The following is a 27996-nucleotide window of genomic DNA, read 5'->3' as shown; positions in this document are numbered from 1 at the left end:
ATTCCTTCTGTTTTACAGGTACACAAGGAGACTCGGACAGAGTCCCCTTTCTTGGGGGAGGTTTGACACGGCCCAGGATGACACGGCCCTAATAATTGGGCGAGCGTCGAGCTTGCGACCTCCAACCCGGACCCTTGCAATCGTGCTCAGTGCGGCCTGCCTGGAGGAGTAGGACACGGGAAACCTCAGTAGAGAAGGGACTGGGGAACATCCCAGTGGGATGAATTCGGGCCAAGGTGGATCAAATTGTACCCCCCCACCCCCACCCGCACGCCTGTCGGAAGTCCTGAGACGCCGGTGCAGAGCTGGGAGTGGGGGAAAGTCAAGAAGAGGGGCGTGGCCCGGCCGCGTTCCGGGGCGGGGTCTGCACGGTGGGGCGGGGCCGGCGGCAGGGTCCGGGTGCGGCTGTCCCGGGGCCTTGGCAATCGGCGGGGCGTGGTCTGAGCTTTGTGGCTTGGTCATGCCGGTTCCGGGCGTGGTCTGAGGAGCGGGGCCTGCACCAGTGCACGGGGGCCGTGGCGAACGGCGGGGCGTAGTCTGAGCTTTGGGGCGTGGCCATGCTGAGTGCCCGGGCGAGCCCAGCACTGCCTGTTGGGGCCCACTCGGGTGCGCTGCAGAAGCTCCGGGGACCACGACAAGCGGCGGGGCGGGGCCTGCGCGGCGGGGCGGGGCCTGCGGCGGCCCGGTCCAGCGGCGGCGCGGGGCCATGGCGGGCAGCGGGCGTGGGGCTGGCGGGCGGGTGCTGCACTCAGCGCAGGCCGAGGACGTGGCGTCGGCCTCCAACTTCCGCGCCTTCGAGCTGCTGCACCTGCACTTGGACCTGCGGGCCGAGTTCGGGCCTCCGGGGCCGGGCCCGGGCTGCCGCGGGCTGAGCGGCTCGGCGGTGCTGGACTTGCGCTGCCTGGAGCCCGGCGGCGCCGCGGAGCTGCGGCTGGACTCGCACCCGTGCGTGGAGGTGACGGCGGCGGCTCTGCGGCGGGAGCGGCCGGACGCGGGGCAGCCGGAGCCGGAGCCGAAGCCGGTGCCGGTGTGCACGCGGCCCTTCTCGCACTACGGCCAGGCCCTGTGCGTGCGCTTCCCGCAGCCCTGCATCGCCGGCGAGCGCCTGCGAGTGCAGCTCACCTACCGCGTCGGCGAAGGACCCGGGGTGAGTGCCCCAGCCCCGCGCCGGCCCCTCCTCCCGCCCCTCCTCGTGCAGATGCGCCCCCCTCATCCCCTCCCACCTCCCCTCCCATCCCTCCGCCCCATCCTCATCCAGATGCTCCCCCCACCCTTGCCTCCCACGGCACCGAGGAGGTCACCTCCTCCAGGCTGGGCAGCAGACGGTTCACGAACAGAACTTAGGGTTGTCGCTGCGCTCGGCCTAGGCTGGGCCCCGGTGATGAGCTGCTCCTCTGTCCTCTAGGGCGGCCTGACAGTGCTGGCTGGTTACCCGCTGTTGACTCAGTCCTTTGTTCCAGGTGCCCTCCTAATGCCTCGGGCTGGAACAGCTCGAAACTGGGCAGTTAGTAGTGTTTCCTCCTGCGAAGTCCTGGATTTGATGAACAAAAAAATCTGAGTAAAAGTGAGAACCAGAATTAGGGTGTACCAGGCTTTGTAATAACTTGGCTTTCTCACTGTTGGTTGACTCAAATCTTAACTGGGGGGCGGGGGGCGGCAAATGTTGGCGATCAGAAGGGGGAAGGTCATGTGTCCACATCTGTGAATGTCCGGGCGTGGCTGCCAGTCCTTTCTTGGATGGGTGTGCTACAGGTCTCAGCTGGCTGCCTGCCTACCATGGAAGCTTGCTTATTCGGTTGCACTTCCCCTTTTGCTGTTGCAGCTCGCTCCAAGGGCAGTTGTTTCCATCTTTCACCATTCGGGAAGTAAATGAACCTTATGATAGAACTTGTTTAAAAAATTAAAGTCCAAAGCAATGTAGACTGACCTCTAAGGCAGAGGAGAAACCCAGGGACCTCTAGGGATAACGTGCCATCTGGAAATGTGTTTGGTTGCTCTAGTATATTTTGGTTCCTGGTTTGGGGCAGAAATTAAATAGGAGGAGTGGAAAAATTAGGCCCTCCTGGGTGTGCCTAACAAAAGTGGCACCCCAAATTAAATATCGGAACTAAACAGCTTTCATTTAAGACGTGGTGGCAGAGATACACGCTTGATGAAGAACTGTCCTTTGCCCTGTGAAGGCTGCACTGGTGGCACTGTGCCTGTTCCTTCCTCTCATTGCCACCGTCCCAGGGAGGGCTCTCACCTTGGACACTGTGGGTCGCAGCATCTCCCTGACTTGGACTCACACACACACCAGTGTGTGTCCTGCCAGCCTCCTTCATTTGCTTCTCTTCATGTCAATAAAACAAAACCGAGAACCAAAGAAAACTCAAGCAAAGATGGCGAGAAGGAATTGTGGTTGAGGGGATGATAGTCAGTGTTTATTGAGCTAAGCCTGACAATAGCTACATGAGTTGTCTTTATGTAAAGTTCTAGTACGGTGCCTGGTACCTCTCACTGCCAACTCATTACAGTTGTTTTCATTAATAGGATTTATTTTTTAAAAAGCTGTGTAGAGGACTTCCCTGGTGGTCCAGTGGCTAAGACTCCTTGCTGCCAATGCAGGCGGCCCGGGTTCGATCCCTGGTCAGGGAACTAGATCCCACCTGCATGCCGCAACTAAAGATCCCGCATGCCACAATGAGGATCCTGCGTGCCGCAACTAAGACCTGGCGCAGCCTAAATAGATAGATAGGTGTCTAGATTACCAGGAAAACTGAGCAGATAGTAGAGTCTCCACAAGCCGCTTCCACACACACACTGTTTACCCTTTACTGGTGTTTTACAAGTGGGATACATTTGTTCCAGTTAATGAGGCAGTATTGGTACTTTATTATAAACTGGGATCCACAGTTTTTCCAGATTTCCTTAGTTTTTTTTTTAAATAATAACAGATATTTGTTGAGCGACTTTCATGTACAAGGTATTATTAGTGTTTTTTAAATTTTTATTTTATATTGGAGTATAGTTGATTTACAATGTTGTGTAAGTTTCAGGTGTACAGCAACCTTAGTTTTTTGTTTTTTTTAAATTTATTTCATTTTATTTTTTTGGCCGCATGGCCTGCCATGTGGGAGCATAGGTCCCCAACCAGGGATGGAACCCTTGCCCCCTGCAGTGGACGCACGGAGTTATAACAACCGGACCGCCAGGGAAGTCCACAACCTTAGTTTTTAATGTGTCTTTTTCTGCTCCAGGGTCCCATCCAGAAATCCACTGTGTGTTCCGCTGTCACGTCTCCTTTGGCTCCTCTTGGCTGTGACAGTTTCTCAGACGTTCCTGTTGTGGTGACCGTGATAGCTTGGAGGAGTGTGATCCCCTCTATTGGAATTTGTCTGTTGTTTTTCTCATGATTAGACTGGGGTTATGGGGGTTTGTTTGTTTTTCATAGACTATTTTTTAGAACAGTTCCGGTTTCGCAGCAAAACTGAGCAGAAGTTCACAGAGATAAGGTGTCATTTTTGTAACGTCGCATTGAGGGTAACAGTATTGACGGGATTTATGGCTGCTGTGCAAATATACCTCTGGTACATTTATTTGCTGTGCAAATGTACCTCCGGTCTCCGGGCTGAGGCAGAGCTTGTTGGGTTTCTGCACCAGGACGTTCCTCTCTCTCCCCTGCTTCCGTCTGTACTGGACTCTGGAACGAGACTCATCACACACACACACACACACACACACACACACACACTCTCTCTCTCTCTCTCTCTCTCTCTCTCTCTCTCTCTCTCTCTCTCTCAAGCAAAGAAAACCCCAGCATCCCATTGTGTCTCCCTTGTGCCTCTTAAAAATTGGTCTCAGGACTTCCCTGGTGGTCCGGTAGTTACGAATCTGCCTTCCAGTGCAGGGGACGTGGGTTCCATCCCTGGTCGGGGAACTGAGATCCCACATGCCGCGGGGCAACTAAGCCCATGCACCACAACTAGAGGGAAGCCCGCGTGCCACAACTAAGACCCCACGCAGCCAAATTAATTCATAATTAATTTTAAAAAGAACAAGAGACACCTCAGGGAATGTTCTCGTCCTTGAGTGTAGTTCCCAGGGGGGAGAAAATTGGTCTCAAGTGCCTCTGTGCTCAAAGCCCTTCATCACAGCTGCCGGGTGGGTGCCCACCTCTGCCGGAAGCTGCACTCCCCCGCGCCGTCCTCATGCTGCTGCCCACCTCCTGGAGGGACTCTCCTCCCTTCCCTCCTGCCGTCTAAATCCTGCCCACTTTCGAAGGTCCAGCCAGGGAGTTTTGCTTCCCCTATGAAACCCTCCTGGAGTCACCTGACCCTGTTCTAACCTCTCCGTGGTGTGCGGTGCTGACACACAGCCTCCTCACCCCCCGCGGTGGCATCTGTGTTACAGGTGAACTTCTCTTCGCTGTGGGCAGGATTTGGGTTTGTAAAAATCGTTCCAATGTGCTCTTGATTAAGGGCTGACAGAAGACAAGAATCATAGCCAATGTCTGTAATGTAAAACACGTTTATTCTGAAAGGGCAGATTGGAGGGACGGAGAACGCGCATTAATCAGACCCCTTGCTGTTAGCTTCTGCTTTTCTGTGTCTTTATCACAAGTTCAAGAACAGCTTCTTCAGTATTTGTTTTTTGGTGAGAAGTTACTACAGCGGGGGGGACAGAGGAGGGAGGCAGGACCAGGGGGTCGGAGGCCACCCCAGGAATGCTTGAGACGGCCCATGGGACACACTGAGGGGTGGCCCTTTGGTGCTGTCCACCCTGGGAAGTGGACGTCAGACCTCGGCCTGGACTCCAGAGCGTCGCAGTCTGAGCTGGACTGGCGGGCGGAGGATCCCGAGGGTCACCTCAAGCCTCCCCTCCGGCCAGCTCCGCCCGGCCGCGCTGTGCTTGTGCAGGATGTCCGTTCCCAAAGGGTCTTGCCTCCTCTTAGGTTTGCTGGTTGGCTCCGGAGCAGACAGCAGGAAAGAGGAAGCCGTTCGTCTACACGCAGGGCCAGGCTGTCCTGAACCGGTCCTTCTTCCCCTGCTTCGACACTCCCGCGGTGAAGTGCACGTACTCCGCTCTTATTGAGGTGAAGCAGGCTGAGAGCAAATGTACCTGCCCTTGGGACTGAAAAGTTCACTTCTATCAGGTCATGTTTCAGGTGGTAGATTATTACCTCCATTGGGGGGTACCTCTGAAAAACTCCTCCACCTGCAGAAATTTGATCTGTGCTAAATCCCATCCGTTTGGCACAAGTTCAGTTTGTTGAAGCCTCTGTGCTTCCCAAGGTGGACCCCAGGCCGCTGCCGTCACCACGCGGGTTGCTGGCCATGCCGCCCTTCTAGCTGATCAAGGGCAGACTCTGTCCAGGCGAAATCTCCTGAGCCTTCTCTCTTGTCAGGTCCCAGATGGCTTCACAGCTGTGATGAGTGCCAACACCTGGGAGAAGAGAGGGCCAAATAAGTTCTTCTTCCGGATGTGTCAGCCCATCCCGTCCTATCTGATAGCTTTGGCCATCGGAGATCTGGTTTCGGCTGAAGTCGGACCCAGGTAGGAGACCGAGACCCCGCAGGCAAGAGTGAACCGACCTCTGAGCACGGAGGCCTCTGACCAGCGAGCGGACCTCCTGTGGTGGCCCTTGGGGTCACGTCGGAGCCTCCCGAGCCCGGGACCTTTCTGCGGGACAGGGCGCGGCCTGAATGGCCAGAGGATGTGTCCTTTCCTCCCCCTCCCTCCTGCCTTCCTCCCGTGTCTGCGCTGAGACCGTCGGTCCTGCAGTGGCTGCGGTCCTGGGCCACCTTCAGAGGGAGGTGGGAGCTCCAGCAGCAGTTTTAGATGATCTTTATTAGCATCTTTAAGATCTAAATTACCTTCTTGCTACTATAGTTGCTTTTTTATCTTTGTAGCAAATCTCCCCATTTTCTCTGGCGCTTGAGTCCTGGAAATGTACGGCCTTGATCTCTCTGTCTCCCTCTGGAGAGGCCCGGGGAAGCCGCCTGTCTGTCTGCTCCAGACACAGAGGCCTGGACCTGTGTTGGCAGAGGGGCCTCCGTGAAGTGAGATGGGTTTAGTGGAGACAAATAAGGATTTTGTACGGTTTCCTGAAAAAGAAATTTGACCAGGAGCACAGGTTTTTCCTGGCTGTCATCTTACCCACCAGCGTAGCATAGTCCTGAAAAGTGAGAGGGTCGGTTTGGATGTGAAGCCGCGGCTCTTCCTGGCCCCGTTGCGGTCCTTCTCTCTGCCGGGCCCTCAGCCCCTGGAGGTGCTGGGTTGGCTACACGCCTCGGGCTTCACAACTGGGCTCAGCAGTGGTGCCAGGGCCGTGAGATCAGAGGGAGAGATAGGTGGGGCCCCGTTGGCATCTGCTTCCAGCCATGCGCTCAGGGGACCACCAGCCCTGAGAGACGAGGGGTCCCTTCCTGGTGGACAGGGCAGTAGGTGACCTGCGAGCATGGAAAACAGACAAGGGGAGGAACGTCTTTTAGGGTGTTTACTCTTGCTGAGGTTCTGTTAGTAGGAGTAGGAGCTACTAAGGGGAAATGAGAGAACAGTCTATTCTAAATACACTGGATCACGGAGGTTTTCTCAACCCTCTGTACTGAAGTGACGACACAGTACGTTAATCCAGGTGACAGAACCCGTTTTACTGGTGCTGATGACTTACTCCAGTCCCCCGTCAGGTGGACAGTCCTTGCCTCCTGGGTCACGTCGGAGGGTCTTGAGGGAGTCTGCCGCGTAGGAGGATCTTCCATCTAGTCCCTGTTACCTCAGGGGGAAGACCCTGGGCAGGAGAGACTGGCGGACATCCCCAGGGGCCCCTTTATGTACGGTCCCTTCTAACCCTTACAGGCAACACTGAGGGACGTATTGCTGTCTCCAGTTTGCAGTTGAGAAACTGTGGCTTTGGTAAAGAGCCTTGTGCAGTCACGTGGTTGGTAGAACTGGAATTCAGAGGCAAGGGTTTCTGTTGCAGATCCCGTGCTTTTTGCCCCTAGAATCCTGGTGATGAGATTCCAGCTTGACTGAGAGCATCCTGGTTTCTTTGACAGAAATCTGTGTGCTGGCGGAAATGTCGTGGGTGTCTGCGGCCTAGCCCGTTGTCGCTGAGGACAGGGCTGAAGGCCTTTGTTAGTTGTGGTGCCCTGGCTGGGGATGGAGCAGCTCAGAGTAGTGCCTGGGGACTTGGACTCTGTGCTGGGGTCTTATTCTCAGCCCAGTGCCCTTTTTCTCCATGTGGGTTTCTCCTGGGTTGAGGGTGGCCTGAGGGCTTCTCTACCTCCTCTGCCTTCTCCCCACACCACCCCCGCCTCCGACCCCCATTCCCACTCACGGCCGCACCCTGCATCCCAGGCCTGGACTTGGGTATCGCTGTGAACCGGGCGGGATCAGAAACCTCCAGCTGCATGTAGGCCTTCATTCTCTGCCCCTCCTGCTGACCTTCGCCCTCTGGGGGCCTCACTCCTACCACGTCCCGCTGTGCCTGCGCCTCGCCCTTCAGGGCGGTGCTTGCTCATAGGCGGGTGGCAACCTCTCCCGCGACTTCTCTCCTGCCTGGGTGGTGACTGGTCATCTCTCGCCCACACCCCAGGCCCTCCGGCGTGTCCTGCTGCCGCCCATCTGCCCCGGGCTCCTGCCATCCCCTTTCTCCACTCAGCACCTTTCTCCTCTCAGCGTCTCTCTTTTGAGAGATGGAGAAAATAATGAAGCTGTGCGTGGTACCCGTTCACATTTCTGGTTTCTTGGTGAGAAGCTGGAACGAGAGAAAAGGTGATGCAGGCGTTTGAGAGGTTTCCGTGCGCTCAGCCGTCTTTCACTCACCTTTGCGTCTCGCGCCCCGCGCCCCTTAAACCGTCTTTCCAGTTTTCCTTTCAGACGCCGGCCCCTCCCTCCAAGCACAGGGTCTCGGCTCTGCTTTGTGGAGATGTTTGGTCTGTCGGGTACGATTGTGTCCTGCACGTCCAAGGTCCCTCCGTCTGCTTTCATCCCCCCATTCGTCCGTCTGGACCCCGACGACAGGTCCTTTCTTTGTTAAAGCCAGTCTTCACCTGACCCGTTGACTCACCCCCACCCCCGTCCTCTGGGCTTTGCTTCGTCGTCTAGTCCCGTCTTCAGACCTGCGGCCCCCACCCACAACTGGCCGGCTGGCTCTTTCCTCTCCACCCCTGGAGTCCAGTCCCCTAAACTCACTGAAGCTCCTGAGGTAAGAGGCCGTTGCTCAGCGTGGAAGGTGCAGGGACTCGAGGATGTGCCCTTGGCCTCCGCTTCCCGATCCCGGGCCCTCCTGGCCGGTCCTCGCTGGGCTCCTCGGGGGTCTGGCTGCCCTGGGCGCAGGTGCCCCAGGTTCGGTCCTCGCCCCTGGCTGTGCCTGGGAAAGCTCACGCCCCCTCGTATTGAGCATGTTTCCTGTGTCCACAGCTCCCTAGACACAGTCTGATGGTGTCGCCCCCTGCGCTCTGCAGGGGCAGCTGTGTCACGTGGCATCTGAAGCCCTTTGTGCCCCGAGCTTGGGGCCTCTCCCACTCCCAACCTACCCCCATCAGACCTTGGACTCTGGTCACCCCAGACCCCGGTGGTTCCTCGCCTGCACGTGCGGCTTCCTTCCCGCTACGAGGCTCCTGCTTTTGCTGCTGGGACCCCCGACGCGGGTCGCCCCGCTCCCCCTCCTGCTAGAACAGTCCCCGAAGTTCTGCCGAAAGGAAGCTCTCTTCGTCCTGGCCTCGCACCCACCCACTTGGCCGTCTGTCCCCCGACTGAGGATGTCCGTGTAGGGAACGCTCTGTGGAGCATCGAGGGGCCTTGACACAGCCTTCGGCTGCAGGGCCCCTGAACCTGGGGTCAGCTCGTCCTTGAACCCCAAGAATGGTCTCGGTCTCTCCCATCCCCTTTCAGCCTTGGCTTCCTTCGCACTGGATCTTCTTGATTTTTCCCCCCCTTACCTCTGTTTCCTCATCTTTTTACTGTGAAAATTTCATAATTGGAAATTCCTGCAGGACATTGAAGGAATGATGCATTGAGCAGCTGTCTGCCCATCCGTGTTGCTGTACTAGGTTTGCTTCCGTGTGGATCTGTGGGGTTTTTACTAGACCATTTGAAAGCAAGTAGGTCCGCCTGCCTGTCCGAAAAGTGAAGACAGTTACCACTTTTCTGTTAATGTGAATTGGTTTATTTCTAAAGTGTCTTTCAATTTTAAAGATTCGGTTGTGAGAATCCTTTCTAATCTCTCCGGAGGTACACCAGCATTTCCTACCTGAGCCACCGTATGAAGGGTCTTCACACCCATCTTGTCTCCTTACCGCGCACCTTGCAGATGGGGACTGAGGCTCGGTGGGGGGAGAGCCTGTCGCCTGCAGGAGCCCCCAGCCCCCCCCAATTGGTGCACGTGCTTTCAGGACGGGTCCCGCTGTGGCCTCTGAGCACAGTGCTGCCTTCTCTGCGCCCTTGTCTCCAGGAGCTGGGTGTGGGCCGAGCCCTGCCTCATCGCAGCTGCTAAGGAGGAGTATGACGGGGTCATAGAAGAGTTCTTGGCAACGGGAGAGAAGCTTTTCGGACCCTACGTTTGGGGAAGGTGTGGTATCACGTGGACTCTCATGTCTCTGTTGTTACAGTGAGCCGGCCCTCCCCCCTCCCCGGCCCTGATCCGGGGGGCGTAGGGGAGGGGGGAGGAGATAAGCCAGGCCTCATCCGCTGTGGCCAAGGAGGGGCCTGGGAGGGCAGGCATTGCGGGGACAGAGGCGTGCCCGTGCCAGCAGTTGCCGGGGTGGAGATGGGGATGCGCTGTCGGGGACGTGGCTGACTTGTCTTTCCTGTTGCTGGAAGCAGCTCCGTACCCGTTTTCTCTTTGTCATCTTCAGACTTGAGGTCCCCTAGATAAGAGGCTCCATTAGGTCTGTGTGACCCACGTGGGCCTCTGGGGAGCTGGGTGTGATGGAGTCAAGCGCGTGCCCACTGTGAGGGGCCTGGGAGGGAGGCCCAGTGGGCCGGGGGCGGGGGCAGGGCTGAGGACCGGCTCGCTGTGCCGTGCCGCCACCCCCGTCAGTAGCCCGGATGCAGCTGGGCCCCTCACGGCAGCCTGCCTCTGGCAGGTACGACGTGCTCTTCATGCCCCCGTCCTTCCCATTTGGAGGGATGGAGAACCCCTGCCTGACCTTCGTCACCCCCTGCCTGCTGGCGGGGGACCGCTCCTTGGCCGACGTCATCATCCACGAGATCGCCCACAGCTGGTTTGGGAACCTGGTCACCAACGCCAACTGGGGGGAGTTCTGGCTGAACGAAGGCTTCACCATGTACGCCCAGAGGAGGATTTCCACCGTCCTGTTTGGTGAGCCGCCCCTGAGGACCTGCCTCCGGTCCTGGGCCTGCAAGGCTCCTTCTGGGGAGTGAAGGGAGAAGGGGGTAGTGCAGTGAGCCCGTGACAGCCAGGGAGGGCAACTCGAGACAGAGTTACACGGAAGTAACTGTGTCCACCTCACTGCATGTCACACATCAGCAGGGGCTGGGGGCAGAGGGAGTCTCGAAAGCGACACACGGCGGGATGAACTAGCGGTGGACGCGCCTCCCGCTGGGGCTGAAGCTTCCCTGTGCTTCGCCTGGGGGAGAGCGGCCCGGGCTGGTCGCCCAGGTACCAGTTCGCTTAATGAGCGAGTCGTCAGATCACTGTCCCCATCACCTTGGATTGAACACCTATTTTGTACCAGCTCTGTCACGTACCACCTTCCCGGCGGCTGCGTGGAGATACTGTTATTCCCATTTTACGTGTGAGTTCACTGCGACTCAGAGAGGATAGGAAATGTCCCTCAGCCACTTAGCAGGTGAGGGCAGACCCTCAAATGGAGCCCAGCTGTGCTTTTCAAATACATTCTCGGGAACTCCCTGGCGGTCCAGTGGTTAGGACTCCGCGCTTTCACTGCCGAGGCCATGGGTTCGATCCCTGGTCAGGGAACTAAGATCCCGTAAGCCACGTAGCACAGCCAAAAAATAAAATATAATACATTATCAACACAATCTCGATGTTGAAAAGCCATGGTGTATCAGGTGCTTTTGTTATGTTTATTATTTCTCTGATCAAAATCTATTTTGGCACCAGTGGAAAAGCACACACAAAAATACTTATTTGTAATCTCACTGCTCAGAGGTAATCGATGGTTATCCTTTCAAACATTTTTCTACGTGTGTGTGTGTGCGTGTCATCAGACTGTACATGGTTTTAGAACTGCCTTTTTTTTTAATATAATAAAGTTAAACATTTTCCCGAGTCATTAAATTTTTTCTACAGCTCCAGAGTATGGAGGCTTCATAATTTATTCAGTCAACCTCCAGTTGTTAGGTTGTTTTCAATTTTCAAACGAGATAATATTCTGACAGACATCTTTACATAGGTTCACGTGCGTCTCAGATGATTTCAGTAAAGACAAATTTCTAGAAACATCATTTCAGGACCTGAACATTTTCAAGGCTTTTTGTTTTGTTTGGCATACATTGTCTCCTGCTTCCCAAGTTTACACTTTCATCCAGAGTACGTAAAGCAGTAGTGTACCGGCCGCTCGGACTCCCGCACGCAGCTGTTCGTGTGCACCGTGCGTGCGCCTGAGGGCGCTGAGGCTGGCAGGGGCGGGGGGGGGGGTGGTCACTGGCCCAGATCAGAGCATCTCGCGAGTGGCGGCGGTGGCTGGTACACACCCGGGCCCTCCCCAACCCTGTCCCCTCAGTTGTTGTTCTTTCTTTCCCACGGCATGTGGGATCTTCGTTCCCCGACCCAGGATTGAACCCGGGCGCCCTCCGCAGTGAAAGCGCGCAGTCCTAACCACTGCACCACCCGCCGGGGGATTCCCTCCCTCAGTCGTCTTTAGAGCCAGAAGGAGACTCAGATGCTAGAAAAATCTTGGGTGACAGTTTCTCTTGTCTGACAGAACAGTCAGTTGAAGAGATTCTATTTTCGTGGGAGATCAAATTACCGTCTCCACAGATAACAACATGCTGAAGGGAAAGGTCACTCACTGTCAGAGGGGTGGTGTGGGCGGGGCAGGCCGAGGAGTCAGCCGTCCACAGCCCCCGCCGCCCGCCGTGCCTGGGGAGTGCCACCCCCGGGCTTGGGGCCTCCGTCCTCTTTTCGGGGCCTCGTGGGCACCGCGGGGGGTGCCAGCCGCTTTCCTGTCGCGCAGGACCCGCCTACACCTGCTTGGAAGCCGCCACCGGGCGGGCTCTGCTTCGGCAGCACATGGACGTCACGGGCGAGGAGCACCCGCTGAACAAGCTGCGCGTGAAGATCGAGCCAGGTGGGGGCTGCTCTGGCCGCCGCCCAGCCCCCGTCGGGCTGGGCACACCTGGATCCCCCCTCGGGAGGGAGGAGCCCCCAGGCCGCTCCTGAGCGACTCCGAGATGCTCTGTGCGTCTGGGTCCCTGTCACTTACTCATCCCTTTGCCGCCCCTGGTCCACGGTCAGCTCAGCCCCGCAGCGTTTCTAGAGCGAGGTCGCCCTCCCCTCACCGAGGGCGTGACCCAGCACCAGAAAACTCGTGACTGCTCTGAGGTCATGGGTTTTTGTTTCCTAAGATTTTTCTTCAGTTCCACGTGTGACTAACTTAAACCTTTCTGTGCAGTTGAAGCACGTGTTCCCTGATGCCTCTGACTCTGACCATGAACTTCCTGTAGTTGGGCAGTCAGTTCTGTTTACTCCAGAACGTGCACAGAACCCACCCTGCCCCGGTCTGGGCAGGCGCAGCGCCTGTGGGTGACCCGTGGGGCTGGGAAGGCGTTGGGTGGAAGGGCCCCCCAAGCACAGCGCCCCGGGCAGGGGGCAGCCGCGATCCCCCGAGCCTGCTTTCTTTGTTCTCCCACTGGGTCCATCTTCAAGTCCCTCGAGAGAGGCCAGGATGGACCCGGAACGTTCGTGGCCTTGCTGTTCCTGGGAAGCTGAATTCCGGTCTCTTCCGTGGCTACTCTTTGAATCCAGAGCTTTCTCTGCAGGTGTCGACCCAGACGATACTTACAACGAGACCCCCTACGAGAAAGGCTTCTGCTTTGTCTCCTACCTGGCCCACCTGGTGGGTGACCAGGACCAGTTTGACGATTTCCTCAAGGTACATCAGCTCTGAGGTGAGGGGAGACGAGCGGGGGCCCCGCTGCCGGGGGCTCTGGGTGACCGACCGTGCCTCCCTCCTCACAGGCCTACGTGGATGAGTTTAAGTTCCAAAGTGTCCTAGCTGATGACTTTCTGGAATTCTTCTTGGACTATTTCCCTGAGCTGAAGAGAAGGAGGGTGGATTCCATCCCGGGTGAGCAGAGGAGCCGGCCCACCGCTTCCAGGTGGTCGTGGAGGGTGGGGTCTGGTCCACGCCTTGGGGGGGCTGAGGTACGCCCCCTGGGGGCGGCGTTTTGGGGCAGGCCCAGGGGCCCAGGCTCTGTCCCACAGGAGGAGCTCGCTCACCCCCTGGCCCCCTTTCCCCACTCTGCTCTTCTGCCCCTCTCTGTCCTCTGGTCTCCCCATCCCTGGACACACGTAGTCAGACCCTTAGCTCTGCCCAGGCCTGCACCCGCCCCGAGGGGCTCCTGCCTGGGGAGCGCGTGAGAGGCCTGCTTCCTAAGAGGGCGAGCACGGCCCGTCGCGGGCCAGGCAGCTCGTTAGATGTGTCCCCACTTCCTGCTCCATGCTGGGCGCCGTCCTGCCAGCTAGTGAGGGGTGGGGCCGGGCAGGACCCCGGGCAGCTGGCTCCGGAGCCCAGGGGCATCAGCACGGCCGTTCTGGTCGTGGGGGCTGGGCCGCGTCTGTGCACGTGGCTCTACGGCTGATTTGCAGCACAGAACACGCTCACGTGGAAAGGGGCGGCCAGGTCCATGAGACGGCGTCTAGGCATCACGCTGGCTGGGGCCCTGTGGAGCGGATGACCGTGCGGGGCAGTGGTGCCGTCGTCGGGGGAGAGCTTGGGATGGACGGAGGCTCGAGGTCTCGGGCGCTGCCCGGGCAGGCGGACCGTGATGCTGCTGGGGAATTCTGACGGAATCTTCTCTACTTCTGCCAAACAGGATTTGAATTTGATCGCTGGCTGAACACCCCGGGCTGGCCCCCCTACCTCCCTGACCTCTCCCCCGGGGACTCCCTCATGAGGCCAGCTGAGGAGCTGGCTCAGCTGTGGGCGGCCGAGGAGCTGGACGTGAGGGCCATTGAGGCCGTGTCCACCTCTGCCTGGAAGACCTACCAGCTGGTTTATTTCCTGGATAAGATCCTCCAGAAATCCCCTCTCCCTCCCGGTGAGAAAAAGTGGGTTGTTTCTTCAAGGTTGGAGGGAGACAGACTTGTGACGCTCTTCCCAGGTGGCTGCGGGGCATGGGAAGGCGGGTGGACGGAAGCCCGGGGCAAGGAGCGCGTCGGCAGAGGGATGCAGGTGCCCGCGCGAGTGCCGGGGGGCGGAAATCGTAAAGCCTGGTGCTCGTGGAGTCCTCACCTCGTGCAGGTCATTCTTCCAAGCTCCCCCGGCTCTGACGCCATCTTATCCTCGTCGCTGCTCTGTGACCCCAGGGACTGGGGAGCGAACCCGGGGCACAAACAGATCCCACAGCCAGTAGACGTGGGGCTGGGGTCTGGGCCTGCTGGGCCGCAGCTCTTCGGCACACATGCTTTGTTGCTTCTCAGCCAGAAGTAGTATTCACCAAGGGGTGTTAACTCAGAAAAACAGAGCAAGCTGACGTGTAGCAGGTTGGCGGTGGGATATTTGAGGCAGGTGTGCAGGCTTTAGTGGGGTGACCACAGGAAGTCTGTATTAAGGGAAGGTTGGAGGAAGAGCCGTGGGAATTACAGCAAAGTCAAGACGAGGCGTGACCCCCTCGGGCCTGAAGAAGCAGGAAGAGGGTGGTCGGCAGCCTCCCTGAAGTTCCTCCGGGTGCCCTCGGACACATGGCCGCCTTAGCTCATGGTGTGCTGGCGAAGTCACTAATGACCCGTTTCTTTTCTCCAGGGAATGTGAAAAAGCTTGGAGAGACGTACCCGAAGATCTCGAATGCCCAGAACGCGGAGCTACGGCTGCGATGGGGCCAGATTGTGCTCAAGAACGACCACCAGGAGGACTTCTGGAAAGTGAGGGACTTCCTGCACAGCCAGGTGGGTGACCGCCACCTGCCTGTGCCCCTTCCACACATGGCAGGCAGGGCCTCTCGGACCGCCCTCTCGGGAGCAGGGCTGAAGGGCCTGGCGGGGTCCTGTGAGCAGGCTGTGGTGCCGCCCTGGGGGAGAAGCCCCGGCCCGGGAGCTCCTGCAGGTCAGCCGGGGAGGCCTGTGGGGCGAGAGCCAGACGGCACTGACCTGAGGCAGGGACGGTCATGCGACAGCGGGGCTGGTCTCCGGGAGAGGCCGGAGACCAGGAGAGGTGAGTGAAGGTGAGATTGTAGGCTCCTCCTCTGGGGGCAGCCGGTAGCCTGCGAGGGTCCAGAGGCCTGCTGGACCCAGGTCACCGGGAGCGCTGCCCTGCCGGGGAGGGGCCCACGGCCCTCAGGATGAACCATTCCACAAGATTCCAGAGCCGGGCTGTGGACAAGCCATGCGCAGACTCCCTCACCTGTTGGCAGGTACCTGCTGGCAGGTTCTCGAGCCCCTGAAGGCTTCCCAGCCTCTGGGTGTCAGGTGTGGCCGTCTCGCGCTGACGTGAAGGTGCGGGTTTCCTTCTGCTCGGCTGCAGGCGGCCCTTCTGGGGCCCTGGTTTAGGCTTGGGCTCTGCAGCCTTTGCCGTGAGCTGTTGCCTCGGTGCCTGACCACTTAGAGCTCTGAAAGTTTGGAGTCTCCCATGTGCCAACCCCCTACTCGGTTTTGTTGAGTGTAGACATCTCCAGGAGGGTGAATACCGACCCCTAGCCGCGTGGAGCTTTGGCTGCCAAGAAGATTCTGGAACACAAGCCCTCGTGTCTGGGAAGCCTCTCACTCCAGCAATGATACCTGTATCCCTTTTGGCCCTGATCACGAGGCTGTCAGATGGGCCCAGGGCAGGGGCTGGGGGCTGCAGACCACCGTGCAGGCTGATGGGCCTCGAGCACGCACGTCTCTTGCAGGGGAAGCAGAAGTACACCCTCCCACTCTACCACGCCATGATGGGGGGCAGTGAGGCCGCCCAGACCCTCGCCAAGGAGACCTTCGCGGCCACGGCCTCCCACCTCCACAGCAACGTGGTCCACTACGTCCAGCAGATCGTGGCGCCCCTGGGCAGCTAGAGGCTCCCACTGTGGCCTCTGTGTCTGCAGACTGCCAATTCCAGTTCTCATCAGCTTCCCAAGTTCACGTCCCCGTGGGGTAACCTGTTCTCTGGGCTTGGTGTTTGGGACTCTGGGCTTCTGCTCTGACTGGACGGCTCTGGACCCGTTGTGCGACCAGGAACCTCCATACTCTCTGGGCTGGGTGGGCGGCAGGCTTCGCCCTCCCCGCCTGGGTCTTGGGAAAAGCAGGAAGGATTTTCTTTACTCTCTTTCTTTTCTTTCTTTTTTTTTTCTTTTGCTGATTCTTGAAGTACTGTGCAAAGGGCTAATTTCTGGTGATTCCTTTTTCAGGTTTAATCATTATTTTAATAAATATTTTAAAGTGAAAAGTATCTTGGTGACTGTGAAATCCCTTCTCCCAGGTCCCGCTCTCTGTTCTGAGCAGGTTAGGGGGAGACCCAGAGCAGGACGCTGGCTCCCTGTTCTTAAGGCCCCTGGGCTGGAGGAGGTGGGGTTCCCACAGGAGCATGTGCAAAACAGAGGGCACGGAGGCCGCCTCTTTGAGCCGCATCCCTCCGTGCAGCGTCCTGCCCGCCCCTTCCTCTTTACCATTGCTGCTAATAAGCGCGCACTGGAGTGCTCTTTCTGCAGCCTCTCGCCATCCGTGGGCCTCGCGGGGCCTTGCCCTCCCCGGTCCTGGGTGACGGGCTCCGTGTGGTCTGTAGTAGAGTCTGTTCAGAACCTGGCACTAAGCTCTGATTTCCACGTGGGGATCTAGGCAGTTAGCGACTTGGGGTGGGGTGTGGGGCGAGGGGAGGTCGCACAGAAGTATTTCAGGATCTTTGTTTTCCTAGATCCAGGGTCTCCCTGGTGGCTGGCTGCCGGGCGGGCGGGCGGCGCAGACCTCCCAGCACGCCCTGCACCGTGGGAGCGAGGACGCGGGCACTGGCTCCTGGCTGCTCCTGGCCGCTGTTACAGGCGGGGACAACCGGGGGCCGGCCAGACGCCTCCCGCGCCCTGCTCGGTGCCCAGCCGCTCAGCTCTGCGCCCAGCGGTGTCCTTCCTGGTTCCGTGCAGACCCTGGGGCGCCGAGGGGCCCCGCGGGACCTCTTCCGCAGCCGGAGCCTGAGTCAGCTTCACAGCCAGGCGTCCTGAGCTGTGTCCCCCGCTGTCCCGCCAGGTGGGCCTGCGACAGCGCCTCTCCTGCCCCCTCCACAGCCCTCTCCCAGCCAGGTGCTCTCGGAGGGCTGGCGGGGAGCACGTGAGCCGTCTGGAGCTGGAGCTGGTTCTCCCACATTCCAGGGCGAGGGACAGGGTAGAGGGCGTGCCTCGGGCTGTGGGGGAGGCCCCTGAAGGGCTGGGAGCTGCTGCCCCAGAGCTCGGCTCCCCACCGTGGCCCGTGGGAGGGACCCTGGACCTTAACGCCCTCCGCTCTGCGGGGCACCCAGCAGTGTCAGACCCCGGACGAGAGGCAGATTCCTGAGACAAACCTCTTAGTCCTACAGAGGGTTAAAGGAAGGGGGGCTGGGGCGTGGCCTTTCCCTTGAGGCCGGGCCTCCCAGGACCTTGGCATTAACCAAGGAGGAGGGGAAAGAGATGCTCAGATGCTGCATCTTTGATGCATAAAGATCTGAGGGATCAGTAAGTCCAAAGGGCCTTGTCTTCATGGATGGGAAACGGAAGAGGCCCCAGGACCCGTCTGTGCCCCCTCGCCAGCCTGTGCCGTCCTTACGCAGGCCTCTGTGGTCTGCGGGACACGGCCCTTGTGGGTAGGGCTGAGATCGTGGAGGAGACCCGGGTAGGAGGGGTTGCCTTGCCCACAGGGAGGGTGAGGGCCTCTGGAAGGAGCGCCAGTTGGGGGATTTAAACCTCAGCCCCACTTAACTAGCTCCGCGTGGCCTGGGCACGTCTTCAACCCTCGAGCTGCCACCTGCTCGTCTAAAATGGGGATCACCACACATCCTGAGGATTCTCACAAGGGTTAGACGGAGCCCTGCTAACGTGGCCTGGCCCCTGATGAGCGCTGAGCCAGCCCAGGTAGCCGGGCCTCTGACGCTAGAGGGCAGCAGGTAGGTGCCGCTGAGCCGTGTGTGTGGCGATTAGATGGAGGCCAGATAGAGGGGTAAACACGTCCACGTGGGTCCGGCCCCTCCCTCGGCAGCCCCAAGCAGTGGGCTCTGCCAGGGGCCGGGTAAGTTCTTTGGAGCAGAGCCAGGTCCTCCAGAGGGGGCTGCAGCGACCCTGATGCTTGGATGGCGTCCGGCAGGCAAAGGATGCCGAGACGTTGCCAACTAAGTGGGTGCCAGTGGCGGCCCTGTGGCTGCTGGGGACGCTGGGGCCCTGGGCAAGGCTGGCAGGCCGTGAACGTTGCCTGGTGTATGGAGAGCCTTCCAGCCCGAATCCCGGGCGTCATGGGAAAGATCCCCAAACCTCCATATCTTCCCTCCCTGCTAGGCCCCCTTGTCCTCAGACCCGCAGACGTTGGGGGCCCAGGAGCCTTCCTGACCCAGTTCTGACCCAGATTCCCCGCCCCTCCCCGCTTCAGCCCATCCTTGGCTTGGCCCCCCCCAGAGGAATTTCCTGAGCCAAAGGGTGGCCGAAAGTGCAGATGCCCACCCAGCGTCCACCTGCCACCCGCCCAGGCCACTGCCCTGTGCCCAACCCCAGAGGGTGCGGGATGACAGACCCTGACAATCATTAAACCAGCCGGGCCTGATTTCCCAGCACCGCCGGCCTGGATCCTGGCCAAGTGGCACAAAATATGCAAATCACCTGGGGCCAGGAGCCCAGTCTAAAGGCCAGGAAATCCCCTCGACCAATGAGCCACCAGCTCAGGTTACCGCGGGTGCCTATAAAGGCCCGGGCGCGGGCGGAGCTCGCAGCTTCTACTTAGCGCAGCGGTGGGAGCGCGGCCTGCGTGTCAGCGCTACCTGGCGGGGCTTTCTCCCTGGATTTCCTCCGCCTGCTGCCCCTAAACCCGCCTGCCACACCCTCGGCCGCCAAGGTAGGACCCCTGCCTGTCACATTCCCCCGCCTGGCCCCGGGGGGATTGGGGAGGGGCCGGTGGAGCTTGGTTCTGAGCCTGCCCAAGCAGGAGTTGCAGGGCTGGGCGGTGTCCTGAGGGCCCGAGAGCCTGTCCCTGCAAAGGACAGAGTGGCCACGACTGCAGGTCCCACTCGTGGGCCCAGGAGGGCAGAGGAGGGAGCCCAGCGGGAGGCCTTGTGCCCCCCACCAGCACACCCTCCGTCCCCCGGGCTCTGAGACCCTGGAGCCCGTCTTGAGGAGAGGGTGTCCTACGAGATGTTGACCTTCACGCCCTTGGGTCCCTGGCTCTCACCGGCCTTGCCCTCCCTTCCCAGGGAGCCTCATGGCTGCAACCTGTGAGATTAGCAACGTTTTTAGCACCTACTTCAGTACGATGTACAGCTCGGATGACCCCAATCTGGCCTGTGTTCCCCCTGCCGCCGCCTTCGGGGCCGATGACCTGGTGCTGGCGCTCAGCAGCCCGCAGGTGCCCCTGGAGGGCACAGGTGGGTCTCAGGAGGGGCTGGGCGTTTGGGGAGGGGGAGACGTCCGCCTAAGAGCCTGGGACAAGTGGGGGATCGGGCAGGGGGAGGGCTGGGGTGAGCTGTAAGAAGCTGGGGTGTTAGGATTTGGGGGCTGTGCTGGCGGGGGTGCTGGCCGGGGTGCTGTGAGCACCGCCGCCCGCCCTGCTCCTGGCTGGGTGCTCTGAGAGTCCAGGCGGGACCCCCGGAATCCCCAGCTGGCCCCAGAAGGGGGCTGACCCGTCGCTGTGCCGGCCCCTTGCAGAGAAGGCCAGCTGGTTGGGAGAGCAGCCCCAGCTCTGGTCCAAGGCCCAGGTCCTGGACTGGATCAGCTACCAAGTGGAGAAGCACAAGTATGACGCCAGCACCATTGACCTCTCGCGCTGTGACATGGACGGGGCTGCGCTCTGCCGCTGCGCCCCTGAGGAGCTGCGCCTGGTCTTCGGGCCCCTGGGGGACCAGCTCTACTCCCAGCTGTGGGACCTCAGTGAGTCCTGGAGGGGAGCCCGCCTCCTGCCCCGCCCCCTCCTCAGTTAGGGAGGCTGGTCTGGGGACTGGCCCGAGGGCACCACCAGGGAGAGAGCCCCAGGGAGGGGAGGGGAGACCCCTGGGCTCTGACCCCCTTCTCATCAGCTTCCAGCTTCCCCGACGAGCTCAGCTGGATCATGGAGCTTCTGGAGAAGGACAGCATGGCGCTTCTGGAACCCCTGGGGGACCAGGGCCCCTTGGGTGAGAGTCCCTTCTCTCAACCCCCCCAGCCTGTCCTGTCCCCTCTCTGCCCCACACCCCCAGCTGGGAGAGTCAGGGCCCCCTCTGAACTCTCACCTCCCCCCAGACCAGGGAAGCCCCTTTGCCCCGGAGATGCTTGAGGACTGCAGACAGGCCAGCCCCTTCTACCCGGGCAGCTTCGGCACGGGGGTCCCCTCCCCGGGCAGCTCTGACGTCTCCACCGCAGGTGAGCCCTCGGGCGTCTGCCCACAGCCTCCCCTCCCCAGATGCCCTGAGCACTGGCGCCCCGCACTAGACCCCGGGCTTTCTGGGAGGACCGGAAGGGGCTCACTCTGGCCCGCCCCTCCAGGGACTGGCGCGTCTCAGAGCCCCCAGGCCTCAGACTCCGGTGGAAGCGACGTGGACGTGGACGCCCTGGACAGCAAGCTCTTCTCTGGGGGTGAGCGGAGGGAACCTCCTGGTCCCCGTGGGTGTTCCTCTGGCAGTGCTCAGGGGCTGGCCCCCTGCCCCCACCCCCTCAGGGTTTTCCTGGAGGGGGGTTGTCCCCCAGCAGCCCCCATCCCTCCCTCTCCTGACCTTCCACCTCTCCCCACAGACGGCTTTCCCGACTACAAGAAGGGGGATCTTAAGCATGGGAAGCGGAAACGGGGCCGGCCCCGAAAGCTGAGTAAAGACTCCCGGGAGTGTCTTGAGGGCAAGAAGAGCAAGCAGGGTGAGAGGGGGCCCTGCACGGCTGGGGGGCCCTGCACTGTGAGGGGGACCCTGCACGGCGGGGGGGCCCTGCACGGCGAGGGGGACCCTGCACGGCGGGGGGGGGGCCCTGCACGGCGGGGGGCCGTGGTGGGGCCGGGGGGCCTCTCTCCTGAGCTGGGCCCTCTGCATGTTGCTGTGCACGGGGCCAGGGTGCGCGTGGCCCCTGCCCGGTGGCAGGGCCTGGCTGGTCCTTCATGGTGCATGTGGCGGTGGAGCCACGGGGGCTGCAGGAAGGGTGGCGCTGGGGTCCAGGCTTCCTGCCCACCCCTCGTCCTGCCTGAGGGACACACTTGCTGGCGGGTGCTGGGCAGGCGCAGGCAGGGACAGTGGCTCGGCCGCTGGACGGCCCGTCCACCGAGGGCCACGCAGGGGTGGCCCTTCCACCCACCAAGTCCCTGCCCCCTGGCCTTGGCCCTTGCGTGGGCCCCCGCAGCTCCTTCTCATCTGTACGTGCAGCCCCTCCCACACGCACTGGGCCTGTTTGCGTCTTGGGGTCATTCTTCCCGGGAAGCCGTCCCCTTGTCCCCCAGGCCGGGGCCAGCTCTGTGGTCCTGCCCCTGCTGAGCTCTCACCACCTTTTGCTGTATCTGCTTTTTTACCGTGACCCCTCGAAACTGTGAGCCCCTCAATGCGGTCCCATGTCTCAACCGCTCTTGTATCCCAGCCAGACATTTGATGAGTACCTGAGCGAGTTAAACCTCTGTGCCGTGCGAGACGTGGTCTTCCTGGAGCTTCCCCAGCTGTCCCGTGGGGGAGGCCAGGAGGGAGGCAGCCGCCAGTAGGCTGTGCGCCGGGATGGGCAGCAGTCGTGGGGGCCAGGGGTCGCCTGGGCCGCTGACTGATGGAGCCTGGCCTTGCAGCCCCCAGAGGCACCCACCTGTGGGAGTTCATCCGCGACATCCTCATCCACCCGGAGCTCAACGAGGGCCTCATGAAGTGGGAGAACCGGCAAGAGGGCGTCTTCAAGTTCCTGCGCTCGGAGGCCGTGGCCCAGCTCTGGGGCCAGAAGAAGAAGAACAGCAGCATGACCTACGAGAAGCTGAGCCGGGCCATGAGGTGAGCGGGCGGCGCGGCGCCGGCGCCGTCGGAACCTCCCCCTTCCGGCGGCTGTGAGTCCCGTGCAGCGCGGCGCCGGCACCATCAGAACCTCCCCCTTCCGGCGGCTGTGAGTCCCGGGCAGCGAGGAACCACGGGGTCTGGCCACCTCGTGGACTCTGTGGGAGCCTGGCTGGCCCGCAGCACACGCTGAATTCGGTCTGACCGCATTTCTTTGTGTCGCCTGCAAGGCCCGTCCTAAGAAAGGCTCTTGGTGGTAAAAAGGGCAGTAGCCGAGGCCCACACCATTGAAGCCATTAAGTTGCCTGTCTCTGGACCTTGGTTTCCTCGCAGACCATCGCTAAGGTTTCCTCAACCCTAAAATCACGTGGCTTCGTGATGGGCCCAGGACAGAGGCGAAAGCCACACAGAAGCCAGGGCATGGCCCGGTGCGCGGGACAGAGCAGGGCGAAGGAGCAGAGGCTGCTCGGTGCAGGAAGTGGCTCGGGCCCAGGTCGGCCGGGCTGCAGCCCAGCGGGGCAGGTCACCCGAGGATTCCTGGCAGGCGGGCCCCTGCCTGGGCACCTCTGACCACCCTTCTCCCCTCAGGTACTACTACAAACGGGAGATCCTGGAGCGGGTGGACGGCCGGCGGCTTGTCTACAAGTTCGGCAAAAACTCCAGCGGCTGGAAGGAGGAGGAGGTGGCCGGGCATAGGAACTGAGGGTCGGACCGGCCCTGCGACCAAAGCTCGGACCTGAGGCTGCAGCCCCCGGAGGGGACCACCAGGACGCCTGGGCATGCGCCCTGCGCCGTGGAGAGAAGCTGAGGCTCTGGCTCCTGTCGGCCATCGTCCTGGCATCTGGGGCAGGTGGCCTCTGCCCTCTGTTCTCCTCTTGGAATTACAAGCCTGGTGTTTGAGGCCACTTGTGTGCTGGCTGTAGCTGCGCTCGCGGCTCCTTCTGTCTGGGCTGCGTCAGACCAAATCAGACCCCAGTGGCGGACACCTCCCTCCTACAGAGGCCGGAGCGGGCTGAGGAGGCTGGGGGCCCTGGGCCCGGAGAAGGGCCCCCTCTTTCTGGACTGGCTTCCCACTCCCCACTCAGTGCTTGGACTCCGCGGGCGGGGGTCAGAGCACTCCGTAATTTATGTGCTATAAATACAGATATGTACATAGAGATCTATTTTTTCTAAGACATTCCCGTCCCGCCCCTCCCTCACCAGGTGCTGGTGGCCACACTGACTGTTCTAGGCCCTCTGTGGACCAGTGAGGAGCAGGGCAGTGCCGGGACCCTTGGGACGGGGCTCCTGGCTCCCTCCTCCTGTGAATGGGGGCAGAGACCTCCAATAAAGTGCCTTCTGGGCTTTTTCTAACCTTTGTCTTAGCTACCTGTATACTAAAGTCTAGAGCTCTGGCCCGGATGTGGGCAATGGGGCTGGGAAAGGGGACCAGGGCAGGGATCTGCCGGCTGCAGGTGAAGGTGGAGGCTGAGGTTGGGGGAGAGTGAGGGGACGGGTGATCCTTCCCTGGAGCTTGGGCTGTCCTGCCGCCACGAGGCACCAGCGGGGCGACCTGGGCCGAGCCAGGCCTCTGCAGCCCGCTGCCCCGCTGTCAGGCCGCCGTGCCCTGGCATCCACTAAGGAGTCTGGAATTGCGTGTCTGGCCTTGTGGAGTAGATGTGCATTCCAGCCAAGCTGGCTGCAAGCTGAGTATCTGTGAGATGAATCCAAGCTTTCGTTGTCGAACGTGGAATCGGAGTTATGATCTTGCGGAGGGAAAAGCAAACAAAGCGAGATGAGTGCTTGAGGACTCGGGGGAGGAGGAACGCCTGGCCTGGTCTGTGTGGCACCGCGGGCACCGCTGCCGCCGTGCGGCCCCCTCCCCACGACGGAGACCGACAGCCCGGGTCACAGGCGCAGAGGGAGGCTCGGCTCCCCGGGGACTCAGCCGTGCTCCCTGCCGTCTCCCCAGAGGCTTCTCCAGGGTTGGGGGTCCTCTGACGGTGTCCTCGGCAGACTCCAGAAGGTGCTGCTCTGTCTGCACAGAATGACACATCTGGGTTCAGGTGGGGCTGTGGGTGGGGGGGTCCTCGTGCAGAACATCTCCCAGAGCGGAGTTCCTTCAGTCTGAGGCCTCGAGTTCCGGGGAGCACTTTAAAAAGCCATTTTGTGTGTTTGCAAGGCTGTTTAGCTGTCTTAGAAATATCAGATTATTCACCAAAGGGATGCGGGTAAGAAAGGGATCTGAGAAAAACAGGTGTGTGCTGGTGTGTGCGTGTGCACGTGTGTGCGTGGGGCTCACTCAGGAGGACAGGGCCTGGGGGCTAGGAGCAGTCCTCACTTCCCCGCGGCTGCTTTATCGGGGGTCCTGGCCTAATAGTCGCCTCATTTCTTGAAAATGACCAAGTGCGGGCGCTGTGCTCACCTCTCCGCCCGTGTTATCTGGGGTCCTCGCGCTCCCAGAGGGTCACCCACGTTGCCTGAGTCCCTTCTGAGAGTGGGCAGGAGCCCCGGGACCACAGCACACCTCCGGGACCCCAAGCCCGCCCAGGACCCTCCGCCTCCATCAGCTTCTTCAGCCCCGAAGGAGGCACTGGCGGTGAGACGCGGCCCGGAGGGTCTGCTGGGGAGGAGAGCTGCCCGCGGCCCAGCCCTTCATCCCGTGCCAAAGGGCCCGAGGCAGCAGTGCCCGCACGGCGCGCCGACCTTTGTCCTGCCGTTTTCAGTTTATGAGGTGCTTTCCTCATCCTTTATCTCATTCCTTCCGCACCACAGCCCTCGGAGGGGACTGGGCGTCCCCGTGTCCCGGCTGGGGCAGGAGGCTGGTCCAAGGTCGGCGGAGCCTGGACTCCTGCCGGCGCTTGGGGGCGACAGGGGGCGGGGCCTCGCTCCCTCCTAGGGGGCGTGGTCCTCAGTGTCTCCGTCCCAACACTGCAACCCCGCCCCCCGTCCCCCTCCCCAGGACACTGCAGGGCCCGGCAGCCCTGGCAGCCCTGCCCGTCCCCATCTCTCCGCCGGCTGGACTCAGGGGCGTGGCCCACCTCTTACTGCCCCCGTGGGGTCGGGGGGCTGCTGGGCAGGTGAGGGAGCCCCTCGGGGCGTGCCTGCGGGGGAGGGGCGGCTCCGCCCCTTCAGCTCCCCTCCCGCACGCGGGGGAGCCGAGCTTTCCCTGTCTTCGATTCCTTTCGCTCTGTTTACACCCTTTCACCCTCAGGAGCTGTGGGGCCTCCGGGCAAGGCCGGGCTTACTCATCTCGGTGCCTCCGCAGCGCCTGGCACAGAGAAGGCGGTCGATAAATATTTGCTTGGCTGCCCTGTGCCTCTCCCTGCCTCTCCCTGCCCGGCCGCCCCCTCCCCCTGGGCACACACGCACTCAGGCCCCCCAGCCTCACACTCGCGCGCACACACACACACACACACACACAGCCTCAGCGCGCCCCCTGCAGTGGACGAAACCCCCAGCCCCTGAGTTATCAGCTCACCTCCCCCCGCCTCTCTGAAGCGGTTCTGCTTCCCTTCTCCCCGCCAGGTGGGCTCCAGCCTGCCCCCAAGTCGGGCCCAATGCAAAATGAAAACTCAGCCCCGTTGTTAAAAATTATGAACCACTCCCAAGTGGCGACAGCAGAGCTGGGCATTCATGGGGCCCTGAGCGACCCCTGAGGGCAGCATCCCTGCCCGTCAGAGCCGCTGAGCCGCCCACCATGCCTCCTGCTACAGGTGCATCTGCAGCAGCAGAAAACCAGGAATACGTGGCCAACTCTTTAAAATCAGAACGGTTGGGCTTCCCTGGTGGTGCAGTGGTTGGGAATCCGCCTGCCAACGCAGGGGACATGGGTTCGAGCCCTGGTCCGGGAAGATCCCACATGCCGTGGAGCAACTAAGCCCGTGAGCCACAACTACTGAAGCCCGTGTGCCACAATTACTGAGCCTGCGCTCTAGAGCCCGCGAGCCACAACTACTGAGCCCGCGTGCCACAACTACTGACGCCCATGTGCCACAACTACTGAAGCCCGCGCCTACAGCCCATGCTCCACAACAACAGAAGCCACCGCAACGAGAAGCCCACGCACCCCAAAGGAGAGTGGCCCCCACTCGCCGCAACTAGAGAAAGCCTGTGCAGCAACGAAGACGTAATGCAGCCAAAAATAAGTAAATAAATTTAAAATCAGAACAATTTTCACACAATAACGGGATGGTGGCTTCTCTTTAACCAAAAGATCTGGCTGTGCTGAGCCAGCTCCCCACTGGACCACAGTCTGTGGAGGCAGACCGTGGGTCCCCGCAGCCACCATCGTCACTGCCACGCAGGGCCCTGTGGCCCGTAAGCTGGAAGTCCTCAGCTGGGGTGAAAGTGCCTGACCCCACCTACTGCTTCCAGACTAGGAGCTTGTCCTGCAGCCCCTCTACCTGCAAAACGATGGCTCCTTGAGGCTGTCAATCAATAAACAGGTGATGGGGGGGGTCATACCTGGATGTGGGTTCCTGCCAGCCGCCTCCACCATGAGGGCCTGGGACCAGAGCCCCCTGATATGCACTTGGAAGCATCAAATTTTCTCACCTCAAGACCTCTTTTAGCCCAGTTGGTGTACAACATATCAAGGACACCCATACACCCTGGAATATGGGTGCCCTCTGTGCTGGGCATAGCTGATTAACCCAGGGTGCTGAAGAGCCGCCCTTGCCCGGCAGCCTTGTCCCGGCCCGGCCCCTCTCCCTGTGGAGGGATTCATCTGTGCAACACCTCTTCACAGAGTCTTCCCGAAACTGACCTCTTTTCAGGAAAAACTGTCCCTAGGTGAGCCGGTGAGTCCTGCATCGTGACCAAATCCCAATGACTGAGGGACAGGACACTAGACCCAGGTGAACAAGCCCTATTTCATAGATGGGGAAACTGAGGCTCAGAGGAGGCAGGCGACTTGCTCAAAGGCACACAGCGTGCGGTGAGAACGTGAGCTCAGTGTCGACAGCTGCCCCCTAAGCAGCACCTACTGGGTGAGGGGTCACTCATCCCTCCTCTCACTGAGCATCTGCCTTGCCACCGGGCTGCGTGCGGGGGGCCCGGGAGGGAAGGGTCACCCAGGACTGCGGAGCCCATGAGATCTCAAAGAACAAACCCCCGTCAGCCTCCCAGCAGACCTGTGAGGCAGGATGGACCCCCCTCTCCTAGGCGGGGAAACCGAGGCTGTGCAGGGTGAAGAAACAGCCTATAAGGGCCTGAGACCAGGATCTGGAGCCTGGCTTCCTGCGCCTCTTTCCTCAGCCCCACCACGGACTCCGGACTCCGCCTGAAACCCCACCGCCAGATGCACAGTTTGAGAAGCGCCCGGGGTGGGGGCTCCATCAGAGTAGGTTTCAGGATGCTTCCCAGTGACCCTGTGGGAGGATGGAGAACGAGGTGCCAGTTTTTGAGACACTCACAGTAGCCTCCTCATTCTTGTCCCGACTCCCGTCCCCCTCCTCCGCTCCTTCCCCCAGCTTGCCTCCCCTCCTCCCCCCGCCTTCCCCTCCCCTTCCCCTCCCCATCTCCCCCTCCCCCTCCCATCCCTCCTCCCCTCCCCCTCCTCCCCTCCCCCTCCTCCTCTTCCCTCCTCCCCTCCCCCTCCCTCCTGCCTCCCCTCCTCCCCTCCTCCTTCTCCTCCCCCTCTCTTCCCCCTCCCCCACCTACTCCCTCCCCCATCTACTCCTCTTCCCTCCTCCCCTCCCCCTCCTCCCCTCCTCCTTCTCCTCCCCCTCTCTTCCCCCTCCCCCACCTACTCCCCTCCCCCTCTCCCCTC

At 60.8% G+C, this 27996-nt stretch overlaps 2 protein-coding genes across 3 annotated transcripts; both read left to right on the top strand.

The window, feature by feature from the left end:
- The first annotated feature begins 491 nt into the window (after nucleotides 1-491).
- RNPEP (arginyl aminopeptidase) lies at nucleotides 492-16550 on the top strand. Of its 2 annotated transcripts, none has more exons than XM_033844064.2 (11): nucleotides 492-1147; nucleotides 4934-5074; nucleotides 5387-5535; nucleotides 9437-9553; nucleotides 10071-10306; nucleotides 12147-12260; nucleotides 12952-13064; nucleotides 13151-13259; nucleotides 14008-14232; nucleotides 14937-15079; nucleotides 16021-16550. In XM_033844064.2, the coding sequence occupies exons 1-11, from the start codon at nucleotides 707-709 to the stop codon at nucleotides 16177-16179; spliced, it is 1947 nt and encodes a 648-aa protein (XP_033699955.1). In that variant the 5' UTR covers nucleotides 492-706; the 3' UTR covers nucleotides 16180-16550. The 2 variants fall into 2 exon arrangements, with proteins under 2 accessions (XP_033699955.1, XP_019792891.1); XM_019937332.3 differs by lacking the exon at nucleotides 492-1147 and adding an exon at nucleotides 3240-3522.
- A 2483-nt stretch (nucleotides 16551-19033) lies between these two features.
- On the top strand, nucleotides 19034-23597 carry ELF3 (E74 like ETS transcription factor 3). Its single transcript, XM_033844213.2, has 9 exons — nucleotides 19034-19165; nucleotides 19521-19691; nucleotides 19972-20193; nucleotides 20340-20435; nucleotides 20542-20661; nucleotides 20785-20874; nucleotides 21031-21147; nucleotides 22049-22244; nucleotides 22833-23597. Exons 2-9 carry the CDS (start codon nucleotides 19529-19531, stop codon nucleotides 22945-22947), a joined length of 1119 nt encoding a protein of 372 aa, XP_033700104.1. The 5' UTR covers nucleotides 19034-19165; nucleotides 19521-19528; the 3' UTR covers nucleotides 22948-23597.
- The last annotated feature ends 4399 nt before the right edge of the window (nucleotides 23598-27996 follow it).

The sequence above is a fragment of the Tursiops truncatus genome, chromosome 1 (assembly GCF_011762595.2).
Source record: "Tursiops truncatus isolate mTurTru1 chromosome 1, mTurTru1.mat.Y, whole genome shotgun sequence".
In the NCBI taxonomy this organism is placed as follows: domain Eukaryota; kingdom Metazoa; phylum Chordata; class Mammalia; order Artiodactyla; family Delphinidae; genus Tursiops; species Tursiops truncatus.
The sequence above is the reverse complement of the archived record's forward strand: the minus strand, read 5'-3'. Positions and strand labels throughout refer to the sequence as shown.

Bases quoted from the DNA above. Each gene is read 5' to 3' on its own strand.
- RNPEP (XM_033844064.2), top strand. From the start codon at position 707: ATGGCGGGCAGCGGGCGTGGGGCTGGCGGGCGGGTGCTGCACTCAGCG. The intron at 13,065-13,150 runs GTACATCAGCTC...CCCTCCTCACAG, and splicing joins AGTTTGACGATTTCCTCAAG to GCCTACGTGGATGAGTTTAA. The intron at 14,233-14,936 runs GTGAGAAAAAGT...TCTTTTCTCCAG, and splicing joins GAAATCCCCTCTCCCTCCCG to GGAATGTGAAAAAGCTTGGA.
- ELF3 (XM_033844213.2), top strand. From the start codon at position 19,529: ATGGCTGCAACCTGTGAGATTAGCAACGTTTTTAGCACCTACTTCAGT. The intron at 20,194-20,339 runs GTGAGTCCTGGA...CCTTCTCATCAG, and splicing joins CTCCCAGCTGTGGGACCTCA to CTTCCAGCTTCCCCGACGAG. The intron at 20,662-20,784 runs GTGAGCCCTCGG...CCGCCCCTCCAG, and splicing joins CTCTGACGTCTCCACCGCAG to GGACTGGCGCGTCTCAGAGC.